At 42.3% G+C, this 19,395-nt stretch overlaps 1 protein-coding gene across 1 annotated transcript in view; it reads left to right on the top strand.

Moving 5' to 3' along the window:
• Positions 1–12,203, top strand: part of agps (alkylglycerone phosphate synthase) — a 32,487-nt gene extending 20,284 nt beyond the window's left edge. The window contains exons 15-20 of the mRNA XM_061723480.1: positions 1,020–1,089; positions 2,446–2,507; positions 3,266–3,355; positions 4,480–4,579; positions 4,678–4,735; positions 10,708–12,203. Coding sequence (XP_061579464.1) covers positions 1,020–1,089; positions 2,446–2,507; positions 3,266–3,355; positions 4,480–4,579; positions 4,678–4,735; positions 10,708–10,829 — 502 coding nt within the window. The 3' untranslated portion in view covers positions 10,830–12,203. The remainder of the gene's footprint in view (positions 1–1,019; positions 1,090–2,445; positions 2,508–3,265; positions 3,356–4,479; positions 4,580–4,677; positions 4,736–10,707) is intronic.
• The last annotated feature ends 7,192 nt before the right edge of the window (positions 12,204–19,395 follow it).

The raw sequence follows: 19,395 nt of genomic DNA, 5'->3' as shown, positions 1-19,395 counted from the left end.
GCAAGAGGACACATCTGGGTGCTGCTCGGTTGACGTGACTAATCATAAAACTGATCGCTGAGGACGTCCAGGTTGAGGGAAAACCGCTTTAACAAATTATTATTTTAAACTTTTCCTAATCTAAGGTCATGAACGAAGACGCATCAACGTAGAGATGGAAACATTTGGCTTCGCCTTTCCCTAAAGAAAAAAAAAACAAATCTATCATATGTCTTGAAAATGGTGGCATCATATGAAATATGTTAAAGCTGCATTTGGTCGTAAGTGGGCAGAAATTCAGGAGCTGAGAGGAGGATGCAAATCTGATTCAGTTCAGAAGTCTGTGAGATTTATATTATGCCTCATTCAAATATAAATGTTTGCGTTATAAAGAATTACTTCCTTTATTATTTGTTGCATTTCATTCGGAATGGGAGAAAGCAGCTGCTCGTTCTAATCAGTTTATATATCCATAAGTGGGCTCAAGCTGGTGTTCCTCACAGTGATGCAACTGATTTCTTACTGGAACGCGTTTATTCATGATCTATCGCTGTTTGCATTGCTGTGTGGCCCGTTGCCCAGACGGGCAGCTCGCCGGACCGCCTCACCGCTTGATGGAAAGCCGTAAAAAGCCGAGGAAGCTCGTCACTTCCATGCGGCGTCCTTTCCATAATAACGTCGTTGCAGAGTAATCGCCGTCACCCAACAGATCAGGTGTCGGTGACGGATTAGTTCGGTTAGTTTTGGTGAGGAATCTTTTCCTCTGGTGTTGGGAAACAGGAAGAAGGGGTTAAAAATCGATGTAGTGATTTTCTAATGAGCTTGGGCTGATTGGTTTGGATGGTAGATGAAAATGCGATTACTCGCTGCAGGTGATGGATGTGTGGTTGACCCGTGGTGATGCACAGAGCGCCGCAGCATTGATCTGTACATTGTTGGATTGACAGGGTCTGTGACAGCTGTTTTGAAGGGGAGCAGTCCGAGCAACAAAGCTGAAGGGAAGGAACTGTTAAATATTAACCCCGTTGTGTCTTTTCCAGGGGCCTGGCAGCTGGAGAGGACAATGGGCAGAGGGGCTACATGTTGACCTTCGTCATTGCTTACCTCCGGGTGGGTCACTCCTTTGGCTTTTTCTCCAGCCGAGCTGACGGGCAGGTGGGGCGGGCACGGGACGTCGCAGTTTGACAGCAGATAGGAAAGTGAGCAATGGTAAAAGGCTGAGGAATATGACCTCGGGAGGTCTTTGATTCAATCTGGTCACAGTTGTTGTCAGAGCGTCTCACGCCGAGGAAGGAGAGCGCAGCCGCCGCTGACAGAATAACAACGGAGAGTTGACTCGGGTCAGCCCTGTTAGAGGCCTTTCTGATGATCACAAAAACATATCAACAAGTAGGGTGTTAACGTACACCTCAGTAACCACATTATTGACAGCTTTGTCTTTTATTTATTTTATTTCACACCGTTAATGTATGCAAGTCTTTGTTCAGTGATACTAAAATATCTCCAAAAGAAATGTATGTAGGAGAAATGAGAGAGCTGTGACAACAGGGCTGCAGACTGAGATTATACATCTTATGTCTGCATCTTTTTAAATTATTTGATTAATATTCAGACTAAAATGGAAAGTAACTTATTTTGTGAATGTTTCAAACTTTGCAGGTACTTTTTACTTCATGGATTTATTTGATTTCTCATTTCTGTCAGCCAGGAGCAAAAGTCCACGTTTGAAACAAAAGCCCTCAGGGATGTTGTAAAGTGTTCCTCTTTATCTGTCAAGCTCGCTTTCTTGAAGAATGACTGTTACATTATACTAGTAAAATGCTAGCTTATTAAGTTTGTGTTGATCAAAATGTTTTTATTTTATTTTCAATAAGGTTAAAATGAAAACTCTACAGTTAATCAATGAGGCTGGGTCAACATGCTGCCATGTTTCTGCACAGATGCATGTTCTTTGTTCTGCAGTCAGACGTGTTCGCTTAAGCAGAGACGCAGCAATTAATCAGCTTAAGCAAAGATGGAAGACAGCGGATCTAGAAACATGTTTGATGTATGACGTAAAGCACGGATTCTGGTCAGAAAAATGGCCTCAAAGTTCCTCCCAGTTAAACGTAGATGCCAAAGTAAAGTCATCCACAGTTAATAAATGATTAGTCTGTTTCTGATGTGCTCAGATCCAACGACAATAACCTCACTTTTATCTCAGATAAGTCACCGGAAATTATATTTGATAAGAAACGTGTTCTGTAGAGGCTCAATGTCAGACGTGAATCGACTAATTGCTCAATATGGTTAATTTTCCTCATTTTGGTGCATTTCTGTATTTGTGTTTTAGGTTATTTTATCCTATTTTTCTTTACTTTGCAAAGTCCAGTTGGCCAAAGTCTTGTCCGGCTGTTGCGTAGAGTAGAAAGCTGTTGAAATGATTCAATTCTCCGCCCCCTAATGTCAGCGTTGTGCTCCAACCAGGACTTGGGGATGGACTATTTTGTGATTGGAGAGTCCTTTGAAACCTCTGTGCCTTGGGACAGGTAAATACACTGAAACGAGCTGCAGGCTTTCCTCTGTTCAATTTTAATGCAGCCTTCCTTCATTCTGCCCCGAGAGTCCTCCGTCCTCCTCCTGCTTCTGTTTCCCTGCTTTCTTTTACTCCTCTTTGCTTCCATCTTGATATTCATCCCTGTCTTCTTCTCCCATCAAACCTCTGCGTTGGAGGAGTTTTCCCCCGAAACCTACATGTACAAACCCCATCATTACTGACACAAAAGAGGATGCAGCACTATATGACGGTGCAAGTCCAAGTCCATCCAGTTTGTGGGTGTAATCTGCATCTCTAACATGTTTTCATTATCCTGCCTTCTCACACAACAAACAGGAGCACGTGCAGCTCCCTGTTGTGTAACATGCCTAACGGGAGAGACCAAGAGATCAGGCACCGAGGCGAGCATATGTGCCTGGCTCATTACCCGTCCTCCTCCCCATCCTCCACCCTCCACACACGGCTGCACATGCTTAGGACTGGCGGCCATTTCCACACCAGTGGGAATCTCTCGCACAGTGGTCGTCATGTTAGTCAGTCTGTCGCCCTCCTCCTGTCTGGCCCCCCTGCCTTTTTCCTCTTTTCCCCTGAATTTTTAATGATTTTGCACCATTATTTAAGTTCTTTTAATGTATGTTCCCCATCCGTAACACAGTCCTGTTTCCAATGCACAAATGAACAAAATGAGCATTATACGCGATTGCATTAGTTTAAAAATTCACTCGTTTTCATCTTTGAATTGACTTCCAGGGTGTTGGACATCTGCAGGAATGTAAAGGCGCGCATTATTGGAGAGTGCAAAGACAAAGGAGTCCAATTTCCACCGTTATCCACATGCAGGTAACAATCAAAAGCACTTCTAATGAGCTCATAACATTATTGTGGAAAAAAAATACAGCATTTTAAAATGGATTCAGTCACAAAACCTGTTTGTAAAATTGAAAATTCACTTTGCAACTTTTAGTTTCACATGTGCTCACTGAGTGATGTCAGCGTGGCTTGTAGCCATTTTACGTGCTTTTTGTTCTTTCTGACACAGGAAGGACTCCACATAGAAAATAAATGTATTTATGAGCCTCCCAGAGTATTTCTTGTCAGTTTCCATCACTATAAGCATGACGATAATAAAAAAAAGACCCTCAAATTAAAATCTGATTACAATTAAACAAGAAAAGTTTCAACATTTACTGACAACTTTTTACATTTTAGTGTTTCAGTAATGGCAGCAGCAGTAGAGATAAATGTAATTCCCTCTAAAGAAAAAGGCGCAGAGGCTACAGACGGACAATGTGAGAGACAGACGGCGAGCTGGTTGAGGAGCACCAGGCTGCCTCTCGCAGATTGCGGACAGATTAGACCTCGGCCTGATTATGCTACAGCCATTCATTTCCTGGCCGCGGCCTGTCACATGATTGATTTGTCCATTTAACCTCTAGAACAGTCAGGGTGCCAGGTGATGGGCCATGTCAAATGAACAAGGGCGCTGCACCCTGCTCCTCCGCGGGGAGCGAGGCCGGCCTCGCAACATGCAAACTGGAGCAGCGTTTGACTTTAACGCTGAGGCTGTTGCACGTGTTACAGCACCTCAAGCCCACACTGCTCCTCTCTTTTTCCTTTTTTTATATGCAGCTGCCGCACGAGCGGCTCGGTTTATTTATTTAAATGCAGCTCAGATGATTCAGTAATGGCATTTTGATTGCCATTTAATGTCCAATGATATTGCGTTATTAAAGGTGACAGCACTTGTGTAGCGTTTCTGCTTTCTGGTAATCATGAGAGGAATTGATTTTTAGGGATCCAATCGAGGGACAGTCAAACCTCCCACCTTCACTTTGGATCCCTGATACAAAAGATACAAGTAAATGGTTATATGCAACCCGAGGGGGGGGGGGTTTGTTGCAGATAAGTTAGATTTTAGGATCTCACCATGCTTTTTTACCGCTTATTTAAACTTGTTTGTGCAGGGTGACCCAGACGTACGACGCCGGCGCCTGCATCTACTTTTACTTTGCGTTCAACTACAGGGGACTCGCTGATCCAGTGCACGTGTACGAGCAAGTGGAGGTTAGTTCGGGACGATCTTAATCAGCATAAGTCTATTTTAGTGTCATAAACGGAAAAGTACTATTGTTTTTGTGTTTTTGTACTCCTTTGCTTCCCAGCATGCAGCGAGGGAAGAGATTCTTGCCAACGGAGGAAGCTTGTCACATCACCATGGAGGTAACCCACGTTTACACATAGCCGGGTATTTACAAAAACGGATATTTCCCCCTCTACGTTTTGAAAAATATCCTCGTTTACACAAACCCGCATGAATACGCTGTTAAGGTGCTATGAGCATCCAAACCTGCAGGGGGCAGTGTAACGAGAAGCGTAAAGTCAGGCTAGCCAATCGGAATCCTGGAAAAAAAACGTCAACAAATGACACGTGTGAAGCCTGAATAATATGGTTCCGCGTTAAATCAACGGCGTATTCTACGTACGGTGCGCGTTGCCGCGTACCCTACGCCGTAGGCTCTGCGTTGGTGTAACGCGGAACCATAAATCAGCCTTGACTGAGCAGTTACTTCCAAGACAGAACAAGAGTCTTTCGTTTGGAGTGACAGAGAAGTGGAGTTACTTTTAAGTGTGACTTTAGAATATAAAACAGGTAAAATACAAGAAAATATTGACGGTGGCACTGGCCAAACAAATTAATAATAATAATAATAATGCATTTAACTTGTAACGCACTTTCCATTCATGAATCTCAAAGTGCTACACTTAGACCATTATTCATTCATACACATTCTCTCTGGTGGTGGTAAGCTACGTTTTGTAGCCACAGCTGCCCTGGGGCAGACTGACAGAAGCGTGGCTGCCATTCCGCGCCAAACGGCCCCTCCGACCAACACCAACATTCATACACATTCACACGGGGCAAGCTGGGTAAGGTGTCTTGCCCAAGGACACTATGACAGTAACTGGGATGGAGCGGGATTCGAACCGCCGACCTTCGGATCATTGGACGACCCGCTCTACCACCTGAGCTACTGCCGCCCCATTGCCGCCCCAAATTGTAAACACAGGTCGCACAAATGACGCTGGTGACGTTTCTGTTGCATAATGTGACGTTCTGAAGCCTAAATCTCCGTTTCCCTCCGTTTACAAGCAAACGTGAAAACTGAGTTTTTGAAAATCTCCACTTTGGCCGGAGTTTTCAGAAATTATCGTTTTTGGAGACTTTGAGCTTCGTTTTCGTGTAAACGAACGGCCAAAACGCATGAAAACGCCACCATTTTTGCTCCGTGTAAACGGGGCCTCAGGGAACTTCATACTAAAACATCTAACATCAGGGGGGTGAACAAGACACCCAGCTGATACAGACGGTACCCGATTTAAGGCAGAGAGGCAGTTTTCCCAGCATGCTTTACAGTCCCAGCGAGCCAGTCTTGCTGTAAACATGCATCAGCGCAGAGACATTTCTACCTTCAAATATCCAGATTCTCAGACGAAAGGACTCCGACTTGGTTATTTGTTCATTTCGGCGGTGACCACATGTAACGCGAGCAGGGGGGGAGGCCGGCGAAACGGCTCTCCGGGCCCCACCAGGGCTCACCGAAACGCCTGCCTTATCTATATTGCCATCCGCCTCGCTGTTTTCATACATCACTTCAGGCTATTCATCACACCTGTCAAAAACAGTATGCAGTGAATCAGCTGCGATATTAAATCACAATTTTTCCTGAAGGCGGGGACGGGTTCAAAATTAAAAGATTGCTAATAAAAAGGAGGCAGTGGGCTGGGGGGTAAATGATGCTGCTGTTATCGCCGGCTGTATACTGACCTCCAAACGGTGGCCCGGCCACCCCTGAGCATTATGGGGGGGGTGACAGTGGGGGGGTGGGGTATTGATGCAGCTCCCGTGTGCTCTGTAATTGTGATTAATAACAGCGGGGCTTGCTATCTGGGAGCAGACAGGCCAGTTTGTCTGCCCACAATCAGTGCTTGACAAATGGAGCTTGTTTCGCTGGATTTTGTGCATCAAACGAAACAGATGTAGTCAAGAATGGTGAGGAAGCGAAGTTCCGGAGGAAATATATTTTTACAGTCGTCGTAGTACGTAGGAAGGGATTTGGACATGTAGGACTTCTCAGCAGTGTATTATCATGTTAAAAACACAAATCTTAACTTCAGAAATCAACATTTTTATATCTGTTTAGATGAGATTAGTCTTCACAAGTAGGCCTGTGTTGAAAAGATCGATTCTCCGATTTTAAATCGATTCTCATATTAATTCCTAAAAATCGGATCATATGTCTAAAGATCGAATTAAAAAAAAAAAAAAAAAAAATTCTCATTACATTACAACTTTTGGTACTTTTTTGTTTATGCCCAAAAAAGGAATATTTTGTTGGACACGAGAATAACTGGTGCCATGTTTTTACCTTTAAATATGTTTAAAGGTATGAAAACATTAAAGTTTTCAGTTATAATTGCATAAATTGTCTATATTTCTTTGCTTTATATACTGTCTTGGGGTTACATTTGTATAAATGTTAAAAACCAAATTCTAATAAATGGGGAAAAAATAAAACCGATTACATCCGTCTGTTTGCTGCCCTGGATCTGTTTGGTAATTCTGACCCACATGATGTTTCTGAAAGCAGTTCTATCAGCATTCTGGGAGCTGATTGGTCCTTACAGCATTATTAGCTGCCAATACTTGCTGTTTAATCTCAATATAATACTAGTATTAATATTTTGCATAACTACACAGTCATATAATTCATGCAACAGCTGAAAAAACAGTTTTATTAACGGTAACCCAAATCAATATCGGATCGAATCGGATCAAAGCGTGATAATCGATTCTGAATCTTAAAAGGAGCTTGAGGCTCCTTTTAAGAAATGAGACTCTCTAGCGCCACCCTTCACCACGACGGCCGTTGGGGGTACTGCAGCCAACAGTGAAGCCGGCACGGGAGAACGGGGAGAATGTGCATGCAGCGTCATGTGACGTCACATCCACAGCCCAGCGCGGGAAATTCGGGACCGAATTGCAGCACATTTTGCAGCACACAGCCTGTTCAAGGCAAGGGAGAGATACACTAGAGGGCTCATTCTTTTGGGTTTGGAACGCTTCATCTGACATTATTACTAGAAAACTTAAAATGTATACAGATTTTTTTCATAAATCCTGCCACAATCCGGCCTCAAGCTCCTTTAAGAATCGGAATCGAATCGATTCTTGATATTTGAATCGATCCCCAGCCCTATTTACAAGAGCAGTGGGAGAAATGTCCTCTCTTACGAGGTTACCAGTGTTATAATGGCGGAGAGCTGTTGAGCATTAATCACAATGAGCATCATTCATGTGTCGATTCTCAGCCAATCCGCCGGGCTGGCAGCATCGCGGGAACGTGGGGCCTCCGCGTTACCCCCCCCCCCCCTCCCGCCCGTCTCTTCCTGACCCCATTTGTCAGAGAAGTTGAGGGAGAGTGAGAGCAGCATGTGGAGGAGTCGAGGCTCAGCTCAGCCTCCCGTCCTCCTCTCCGGGCGAAGGGGCCGCCCTGCATCATCACCGCAGCGCCGGTTCCCTCCAACTCAGCCGGCTGCGCCTCCAAACAGGTCACTGCGCTCGGGAGACAAACGGTGACCTGATTTTAGAGAAGTTCCCGTTTGTGCTTCCAACTTCCCCGGGCTTTCATGCACAAGAGAAATATCACCGTTAAAAAAAAAAAAAAACAACTGTCATTTCTAAAATAGCGACCTGTGCTGCTTTGCATGTCTCAGCTGCAGAGACCAGGTCTGCTGAGATTGATTGCAACGGCGTGCAAAAAAAGCGAGAATATGACAAGATAGATGTGTAAATTATCACAGTGATGGAGGCAATGATGCAGTCCCCAGCACCTTCTGTTTTCTCTCCTTTCCCTGAGAGGAGGGAGGGATGGAGGTGGAACCGGAGGGAAGGAGTGAGGAGGAGAAGGTGGCGGAAGAGAGCGTGATACTTCCTTAGTTACTGGGCAGGAGCTGATTGGTCCCTCCGTCACCATCTGGATGCCTGTGTGGTATCAGAGTCCCCGGTGACCCTGCTGTCTGCCCTGTTTTGTCAGGAGTCGGGCCTCGCTGCCCTTGTGGCTGATCCCCATCTGGGTTTCCTGGCCGGCCTCTGATAACACGGCGCTGTAATGCATCAAGGTGGGCCCTCCCCTCATCACACCCTGTCAGTTCAGGGGCGCTCCGCTCGCCGTTGCGGGGAGACGCGTGTGAAGGCGGAAAGGAAAAGAAAGGTGTGTGATCGGTCCCAGCGCACGCCCTCGTGGTTTTCAGGCCTCCGTATCTAATCTCGAGTGATTACGCTGCCGGTGGGAAGTGTTTACTCGGTTGGGCAGCAGCTGCTCTCTGCTGCCGTCTTCTCAAACCAGTCCTTTTTGAGTTTTGGTTTGGAGACGAGTGGATTCACAGCGTTCAAAAGTTAACATCTACCCAACTCAGATCTCTTAAAAAAACATTTTAAGTTAATTTTTTTCTCGGTTCGAATTTTACTTTGTTCATTTTTACTTCTTTCTTAATAGAGCTACATAAAATCTTCAGATTAAGACACTTTATCTTCTTTTATCTTCAGTTTAACTTGAGATTCAGCCTCAGCCTGTGAAATTAAAGTGAAAACAGTGACCTTCTTTATCAACAATTTCTGTTGTTAAAACTTTCTTTCGTCAGTATTTTGGTTTCAGAGAAAAACTCAATGTTCAACTCACAGTGACAGACTTTTCTGCAACACGTCCCAGCAGCTGATCGTTTACTTTAGATAGATATTATTAGTTGATGAAAAGAAATTATAATTCAAGTATACTTGACACAAAAAACTCCTTGTTGATTGAAATTTTTTCCAAAATTTGCACAAAAAAAAAAAAAAAAAGACAATCTGGGTCTCTGCAGTACGGAAGAGTATTAGGGCCAGGCAGGAGAAAAATAAAAATATTTTATTTTAAATATTTTTTTTTTTTTTCATTGTGCACTTCGAGAAAAAAAGTCGAAATGCCGAGATTAATGTTGAAGTACAATTTCGAGAAAAAAGTCGAAATGTTGAGAAAAAAGTCGAAATGTTGAGAGAAAAGTCGAAATGTCGAGATTAATGTTGAAGTACAATTTTGAGAAAAAAGTCGAAATGTTGAGAAAAAAGTCAAAATGTTGAGAGAAAAGTCGAAATGTCGAGATTAATGTTGAAGTACAATTTTGAGGAAAAAAATCGAAATGTTGGGAAAAAAGTCAAAATTTCGTGAATAAAGTTGAAATGTTGAGAAAAAAGTCAAAATTTCGTGAATAAAGTTGAAATGTTCAGAAAAAAGGCAAAATTTCGACTTTATTCACGAAATTTTGACTTTGTTCTTGAAATTGTATTTCAACATTAATCTCGACATTTCGACTTTTTTCTCGAAGTACCCAATAAAAAAAATCTTCCCCTCTCAAATATTTTTTCTACTCCATGGCCCTAATACTCTTCCGTACTGCAGCATGTCTGCATTTATATTCAAAGTTATTTGGCTGTATTGATTCTTTAAGTTTCTTTAGGTTGTTGTTTTGAATATCTAAGTGTCTTCTATCAGGTTTGCATCAAAGCAGACAGCTGGTGGATCTAGTGAAACCCGTTACCCGGCTGCTCGGGTCCGGGGTTCAGCCGGATCCCGAGGAGTGGCAGGACGCCCGGGTCCTGCTGACACAGACCACTATTGTTCAGGCCTCCGCAGATTGCGTTTGGCATCCTCGTGGTGGTCGGGTCCGTGTCTGGACGCAGACCGGCACTTGGGACTCCATCGTTGATCAGATGGCCGGACGCTTGTGTGCACAGCGTGACAGAGAAAAGGGCCCCGGTGACTCCGGAGGGGAGGGAACTGGAGGCGAGCCGCGAGGCAGCCGTGGACGGCCCACTACAGCCGGCAGCCGGCCCCTCCTTTGGGAACGCACAGAGCCTAATGAGTTTGATAGTCTGCTGAGCTCCATAAATCATGCCATGCAAAACATTTCTCCTCTCTGAATAAAAGCATTTATCACCCTCTGTTTATTCACTCACTCTCACAAGATTGATTGGCTCCCAGCAGCCTGCTGAGCAATCAGCCGTGCCGATTCCTCTGTTTCCCCCTCTCGGCCGTCTTCCTCGGTTTGGTTATTTTATTTATTTATTTATCTCTCTCTCTCCTCTTGTCATTCAGTGGGGAAACTTCGGAAGGAGTGGATGAGAGACTCCGTCTCCAATGTCGGCGTGGGGATGCTGAAGTCTGTCAAGGACTATCTGGATCCACAAAACATCTTCGGCAACAGGAACCTCCTCTAGCCAGTCCCGTCCATCTTTATCTGACTCTCTTTTTTTTCTTTTTTCTAAAGCATTTTTGGATTAACATATACTAAATATAAGTAAAAAAAAAAAAATTGGACCGCAATCTCGTCTTTTCCATCAGCTGACATTTGGTGCCATTAAATCATTGACTCAGATCTTTTTTCTTGTTCTCGTTAACGCCATGAATCTGCTGCAACGTTTCCCCGTCGTTCACGTGGAAGCTCATTCGTGTCAGCTTCTCGTGACCTGGCAGCGTGGTGCGACTAAACCTCGTTTACTCATTTGTTTTTCGGTTCCACCGTCCCCTTCAACATCCTTGCCAACATAGTAAAAACTATTTGTGTTCTCGTTCTTGCCATGTGTGGGTGCGTGTGTGTATGTGTGGCACTCCCTTAGATCCAGACTCCTAGATGAATGCGCTTTCTGAAGCTCGGTGCCTTTCTAAAGCTTTTGTCTGCCATCCCCTTCGACTGCAGTGAGTCCCCTTTTGAAGGAAAACTGTCTTGAAGGTTTTCAATGTCTCCTTTTTCCCTTTTTTTTTTTTTTTTTTTAAATGCCCTCCTGCTGTCTGATGTACTGACCTGTTGCCATAAGAGACTTTGCTTCTGGACCGAGTGTGTTCATGTGTGCCAGACCTGTCCAGCCTAACTCCCTCATCGTGCTCCACCAAATTTTTTATAAAAACACTTAAGACATGCAGTACGACTGCAGAGATGCGTCTTATGTGTGTATGTGTGTGTGTGTGTCTAGTTTTTTTTTGCACTGCAAGTGGTCAGCTTGCGTGATTTGTTACTAAGGAAGAAAAGTGGGAAAAGTAGCCATTTCAACTGTCTGTTTTTAGTCACGACCGAGTTTTCAGTTTAAGGTGCTCGCCACGTACCAAAGACTCGATTCATCAGATCTTGCAAACATACTGTACACGTTTGTACAGTATTGATATCATAACAGCCTTTGTGATTTGATGATTTCAGACAGTTGCATTTTCTCTCTCTCTCTCTCTCTCTAAACAGAAATAATCATCATCAGAGCTCTTAATTGTAAATACTCATATAACTGTTACATGTGCTAGAACTTTAAACCTCACTTAATTACATCATGATTGGAGTCTCCCTTAGTGCCCCAACAAAGGAAAACATTCCTCAGGGCCGCCAACGGTTCAATAGCTTAGTGTTTACATATTGTGGGGAAGGTTTTTGGAGCGGTTACTGTAGCGCGCTAGGTTTTGATACTAGACTTGTGACATGAAGCCACTCCTTTTTGAGGACATTTTCATCTTTTTATCCTGATCTATGCTTCAAAAATAACCCTCCAATTAAGACCGTTTTGGGAACTGACATTTTACCCCGTATGACCAAAAAAAAACAACAAAAACAAAGTGATATTTTGGATGTTACAGTTGTATCTCCTCCCCTGAAATACAGTTTTCTTAACATAGTAACGTCTACGTACATCTTTGTCAATGCTGTTTGTGCAATAAATTAAACTAAAACACACCAGTAGTGTTTTGTTTTCCTTCTCAAATATCATCTGATTCTCACAAAGACCTAAAATGAGGTTAAAACCAACCTCTGATGACTTATTACATTCTCAGTTAAAATAAACTAAGACCAAGTACTTCCATGAACCAAGTGGATCAGATGCACTTGATTACAGTTTTTTCTGAATCCTTAAGTACATTTTTTGCAACATTGGCTATTTTTGCTAAACTCTACACACAAAAGAGAAAACCTTTCACCAAATTATCAAAACTTTATAGTTCTCTTGCAAAAGCAAACACCGCTTGATTAACTCTTCACACCTTAGTAAAAGTGGTGTTTTCATATCAGACAGTAAACACATGCCATCATTTACTAAGCACATAATGTGCCAACTACACACTAATGGTATGAATACAAAACACATCTGGCTTTTTTCTTTTTCTGTGCACAAGGTAGGCTAGGTCAGTTTGAGGTCATACTTTTGTCATAGTTCTGTAAACACACAGGGATCCAAACTTCAAGTATTGGTGTTTATTCACACTCGTCAAAACAAAGACACAGCACAGAACACAAAATAATACATTCACAAAAAAAAGACAATCAGCCTACATCATGCCGTCTCTCTGGGTCCGGCTACAAAATCTCATCCACATCGCATGCGATGTCCTCCAGTCCAAGGCACCGGGGAAAATACCTCCTTGCATGCCGTATCCAGGCCTGACATGATGCCTGCTCAATATCTCCACATGCCTCCTCCATTGCTTGTAAAAGGGCTGCGTGTTGATGGGGAAGGCGGTCGTGGACTTTCCAGCGCCAGGCAGAAAAGAACTCTTCAATCGGATTTACAGTAAGAATGGAGAGTATGGGGGGAGGTTCAGTGCCATGAAGAGTGGGTGATCGGTAAACCAGTTGCGGACCAAAGCAGCCCTATGGAAACTAACATTGTCCCATATGATGACATATCAGGTCTGCTCTGGCCCTTCTTCTTCCCCCTCCTCGTCCTCCTCTTGCTCTTCCTTGTCCTCTTCCTCTAACTTCCTCTAAACCTCTCGCTTCTTCACCTCCACGTCCTCTTCCTCCAACTCCTTCACCTCCCCGTCCTCTTCCTCCAACTCCTCTGATTCTTACTCTTCTTGCTCCTTCCATTGTACTCCACACAGACAGTTTACCTGTGGCCTATTTATAGTGCTTACGCTGATTGCAAAGTGAACTAATTCTCTAAAATTGTTTTCACATGTGAAAGTGTGCCAGACAGTTGGCAAAATAGTGTAAATAATAGCCATACATGTGTATAATTTTGCTAGGAGTGTTTTGGAAATTTGGCAATTGAGTGTAAGCAGCGAATTGTGCCTACAGTTTTGAAAAGTGTGTGTTACAAAATTACAAACTGAGTGCAAAGCAGTATTTGTGCTTTTAGTTTGGCTAACTCAGTGAGTGGTTTTGCTATGTGTGTTAATAGTTTTAGAAATTGTGCTACAAGAACATAATTAGCGCCTAAGCTTTCAGAAAAAACTGTAACTTGTCATCAGCCGCAGGGCTGCTTTTATGAAATCAGTCTTGTTAGATCACTAATCTGGCCCATTCAGGTGTCTTTGAGCATAATGTCAAGGAAGAATCAGCAGTGAGATTAAAGAAAAGCAACCTTCCACGGATCTCAATCTGGAAATGTTTGTTTCACAACTATCTTGAAGTTTCAAACACACCATCACGGTTCAGTCCACTTTGAATGGACCAGAGTTTGTTTCCTTGGAAAGTCCAGTTCGTGAACGTGAACGCACAACCGGACCCTGATGTGCAGAGGTGTCAAAAGTATTCACATTCATTTCTCAGGTAGAAGTATAGATACTAGAGTTTAAAAATACTCCTGTAGATGTTGAAGTATCAACTCAAGCTTTCTACTCAAGTAAAAGTATGAAAGTACTGGTTTCAAAACTACTTAAAGTATAAAAGTAAAAGTAATCTAAGGGGGAAAAAGCCATTAAGGACAAAAGCCATTGAAAATGAATGCATCTTAGTATAATGCAAATATATTAAAGAACCATATATGTGTACTATTGAGCATTAACGTGTGTTTCAGAGAGCAGGAGATATGATGACCAGTTGCCTATAAGTATTGTAATGGTGCAAAAAGTCAAACTTCAGAGGCATGTTATCATTTATCCTAACCTTTATTGGAATGTACATCCAAGTTTAGTTGCAGGAATCTGAGGGAACGGATGTAAGAACAAAACTGGACAAGAACATCTGAAACAACCACAACCAAATTCACTCTATCCGGATGGAGCAATTTAACTGGATAGTTTTTTTTTAAAGGCCGAAATTAAATAGAGTAACGAAACTGTTTTTAAAATGTAAGGAGTAAAAAATACAGATAATTGCGTGAAAATGTAAGGAGTAAAAGTAAAAAGTCGTCTGAAAAATAATTACTCCAGTGAAGTATAGATAACCAAAATTTCTACTTAAGTAAGGTAACCTAGTATTTGTACTTCGTTACTTGACACCTCTGCTGATGTGGACCAAAGAGACAGACCCGTAGGTCTCAGTTTAGTTAAAGAAAACCAAATACAGGAAGTGGACTACAATACAGGGCATTGTGGGTAAACCCAACCGAATCAATGGCAATGTTGCAATGTGATTCCAGGTGCAGTGCCTCAACAGGCGAGGAGGGCAATACGTTATTGAAAAGGTTTGGTTCGTCTCAAAGTTCAGTGTGTAAGCAAACTCAGACCTAAGACTCTTACAAACCCCGGTCGAACTCATTCCCCCCCAGTCTTCTCCAGTCTTAACAGGCTGTTCAGTCTGGAAACGACCCGAAGGCCATCGCCTGACCGTCAGGTCAAATATTCACAAGAGGAAAACATTCAAGAGAAATTGTCAATACTCCCAGCAGCTGATGTGCGAGAAATTTCCACTCAAGGTTAGACCGTGAGACGGCTGAAGAGACAAAAATGTTGAAGACACCACAGGTTAGCCACTGAACCTTCATGACATTCTTTTTTTTCCTTACATATTTATATATTTTTTTAACTTGCACTTTATATAAGGACCAGCACCTGGGATGAAGCTCCTGTAATTTTTTTGTTATGAAATATGAACAATGACAATAAAGAATCTTGAATCTTGAACTGACAAACACCTCATATCGGCTGTTACACATGATGATGGAGGCCTGAGGGTTCAGACTTGCTTTCCAAGCTCACTGAGTCCACCATAAACCCTGTTTTTGGTCCTTCATCTAATATGGTCATGTGACAGGACAGTGATCCCAAGCACATCAGCAAATCTGGGAAAGGAAGACTAAAAAAATGAAATAATTTAGATGTTGCAAAACCCGAGGAGAAATCCAGACTTCAGCCCAAATTAAATACTGCGTGAGAGCTGAGTATTTGTTCTGGTGAGTATCAAACGATCTTAATAATGTCCTTGATAATAATATATTCTACAAAATGTCTTTATATATCTCCATATATGTATAGTAAATATACAGCAGGGGCTTCTCCAAACTGTCAAAAATGTAAGACTACTTTAGGAACAAGATTGCACTGTCTTTGGGAATGTGAAAAGATTCAACGTTTCTGGCAAACTGTATGTGATTAGCTATAGTGTGATAATCGAACAACAATTACAGCCTAACCCACTACTATTGGGATGTATCCCTGAATCACTAAGACGGCATAAAAACACGTGACAGTTTTTGCTTATGTTGGGGCGAAAGGTTATTAACCTCCATGAACACATTTATGGAAGTCGTTGATAGCGGACTATATTTCTCAGGAAAGACTGAGATTTGGAATTAGTGGTCAGGTGCCTTCTACGGCTAAATTTGGCTAAGTGTTGGAGTACCTGGGAACTGCCTGAAATGTTGGATTCACTGAGGACCTTAGGAATCATTAATGTGTATGTATTCTGAATCTGCTACATATTTCAAATTATTTGTATGTGTATATATATATATATATATATATATATATATATATATATATATATATATATATATATATACATACATACATACATACTGAACATGTATAATTTTAAAAATGTATAATAAAAAGAATGTTAAAAAGAAATTAAAGCTGCCAGCAGCGATGAACGGGCCCTCGCACGTGCAATTTTCACCAATAAAAGGTCAAGGACTCAAAACTAAGTCCGATGACACCACCCATGACTCTTTATGTCAAACCATTCAAAAAATATGGCAGTAATTAGGAACTATCAAATATCGACCAATCAGAAGAAGGGGCGGGGCTAATTTGCACCAATTATGTTCAAGGACTCCAAACCAAGTCCGATGACACCACCCACGACTCTGTATGTCAAACCATTCAAAAGTCATGGCAGAAAGTAGGAACTATCAAATATCAACCAATCAGAAGAAGGGGGGGGGGGGGGGCGTGCTTTTTGGCATCTATCGTCGCCACAGTAACGCTTTTGACTGAGAAAAGTAATGCGCATCGTCGCAGGATTAAGACGCACATTTTGATGTATAACACACCTGGGTGCACGTTACGGTTTGGGCGAAGAAAGGCATAAATTGTGCCAAAATAACACGATTAATTCAAAATGGCCGACTTCCTGTTCAGTTTCGGCCATGGCGCCAAGAAACTTTTCTTTAGGTTCCATTAGGCCAATCCCATTAATGCAAACCATTAAATATCACATTTTGCACCAGGCCTGGCTTGCGTGCAATATTTGGTGACTTTTGGGGCACGTTTAGGGGGGCAAAAAAGCCCTCATTTCGTCGGAAGAAAAATGAGAAAAATTAATTCCTACAGATACAATAGGGCCTTCGCACTGTAGTGCTCGGGCCCTAATAAATAATGTTCTTGAGTGCAAAGCCAGCCTTTTCCTTTCACGTGCCTGTATTTGTATGGCAGAAACCTCCACGTCCACAGTGTGGTCTTGGTTTACACAGAGACACACCAGCAGTTGATCGCAGCCTGTCTTTTGATTTCACGCAGGCTCGTTTGGGAGTCGTCTTCACCCACGCAGCCACCCACACACTGCTGGCTGACGTCAGCGCCACCCAGTAACAGCAGCAGCTCAGCCTCATGGCAACGACCGAGGTGGGATCAGAGGACTGGGATTTACAATTGAAACGATTGAGAACCATTCGGTCAGTCACTTATTGAGCACAGGCTCATAGTTATGTGTATTTATTTGCTGACGTGACTAATGATGCCCTGCGCTTTACCTCTTTTTTTTTTTGTAATGATTTTCAATATATTTCAATGAAATGTGCTTGAATCTGCAGTATTTCATTGAGAGACTGGTTGTGTAAAAACACATTTGTCCACATGAGGTCAGTACTGTAGAGGCTGAGACTTGGGAAGTATTTTAGTACTAAATTTTAGTAGTACACACCACACATTCAGCTTCATTTTCATTGAAAACATATATGTATACACACACACACACACACACACACACACACACACACACACACACACACACACACACACACACACACACACACACCTATATATATATAAAAACACACACACTAATTACTTAGCCACATCAGACTATTCACTTCTTTCCTCTTGCATTCTCAGCTAAACTACCAATGAATAGTTGTCAGATAGTATTATGGCTTATTCAGTGGTATTCATTGTATCATCTATAAACATTCACCCTGATGTCGTCGTTCTTCACTTTTGAGAATGAAGTAAACCCGTTGGACACAAGCTGCAACAAAATAGGGTACAACCCTCTCCTTCCCCAGATCTGACCTGCATGCAGGCCCTCATCCAAAGTGCGGTTCCTGCTGCTGCTCCTCGGTCCGGCCCGCCGGCACGCCTGATCGGACTGTTGTCCCAGTCCCGGGCTCCAATCAATCTCTGTTAATCACCGGCACCTGCAGCCAAAAGTCTGTTGGTCTGCAAGGCAGTGACTAATCAGGTGTTTGTTAGGACTTTAGCTTGTTCCTGATCTTCTGGTTTAGGAGCTTATTATGGGGTTTTATGTGAACATTTAGAAGATTTATTATTAGTCTCTTTAGGTTGTGTCCATTTCTTTGTGTTAAATAGCACCTATTGGCCCATACTTGTGTTACAAGTGTCCCGTCCTCCCGAAATGGTATATCATTTGTTTTATAAATGTTTCTATCCTTCCCTTATGAGCCCAGGTAACAGTGATCTTATGGAAGCTCTCAACGTTCATTGAAGTTTCCATTTTTGGTTCAGTGCTCACAGCTTTGCTCCTCAGGGCAAAGTGCTTTTCCTAAAGTGTTAAAGGCTCACAAAGTAAAGCGTAATGAAGAAATCAGAGCCCACATTTTTCTTTCTTTTAATTTAAACTCTGAACAGAAACATTGCACATTTGCCTTTTCATGCCTTGGGCTTCTTTCACATTAGCCTGCCATAAATAAATCCCGAGTCCAAACTGGGAGAAGAAACACAAGAAGCGGGTTACATACCAAAAAAAGAGAAGTAGGAAAAAAAAAAGGAAAGTATGATTAGATGTAGAGCATATGTGAAACCTAATAGAAAAATAGAACAGCAATATTCAGACATAACTCACTCAACATGATGCAAGAGATTTCGAGACGTGCATGCCTGAAAGGATGAAGACTACGCTCACACTACCAGCCACGGCATCCAGCTTTTTTTTTTTTTACATAAATAAGAATCATTGATCATATTTCTGTCTCCACAAACCCCTAAAAAATGAAAAATAAATCAGATGAGTAACGTCCAATGTTAAAAAAGTCAGATATAGGTCACTTCAGCCGGGTAGTGTGAATGTAGTCTCTCTGCGTCCTTGTGAAGATACGAGGTATTTGTTGACTCACTTGTTTGCTACATCCTTAGCAAGTGTTTGGACTCAATACTGCATAAAACATGCAATTAAAAAAAAAACAGTTTCTTTTTTTATCTGCTTGACGTCAGTTGTGCTCTGGAACTAAAACACAGCAGAACACACAGATGCATGCCACACGATGTGCAAAGTCACGTTTGAAACTGCAGTTAACGAAGCTACAACACAATCCATAAGGCATACCCCCACCCAGAAGAATAGAAATGAAGTAAAAAGCTTGCAATAATAATTGAAATAATGATATCAAAGTAAAAGTTTTGATATTA

Source organism: Cololabis saira, chromosome 6, assembly GCF_033807715.1.
Source record: "Cololabis saira isolate AMF1-May2022 chromosome 6, fColSai1.1, whole genome shotgun sequence".
NCBI classification, from domain to species: Eukaryota; Metazoa; Chordata; class Actinopteri; order Beloniformes; family Belonidae; genus Cololabis; species Cololabis saira.
Note: the sequence above shows the minus strand (reverse complement) of the source record. Positions and strands in the feature narration are given on the sequence as shown.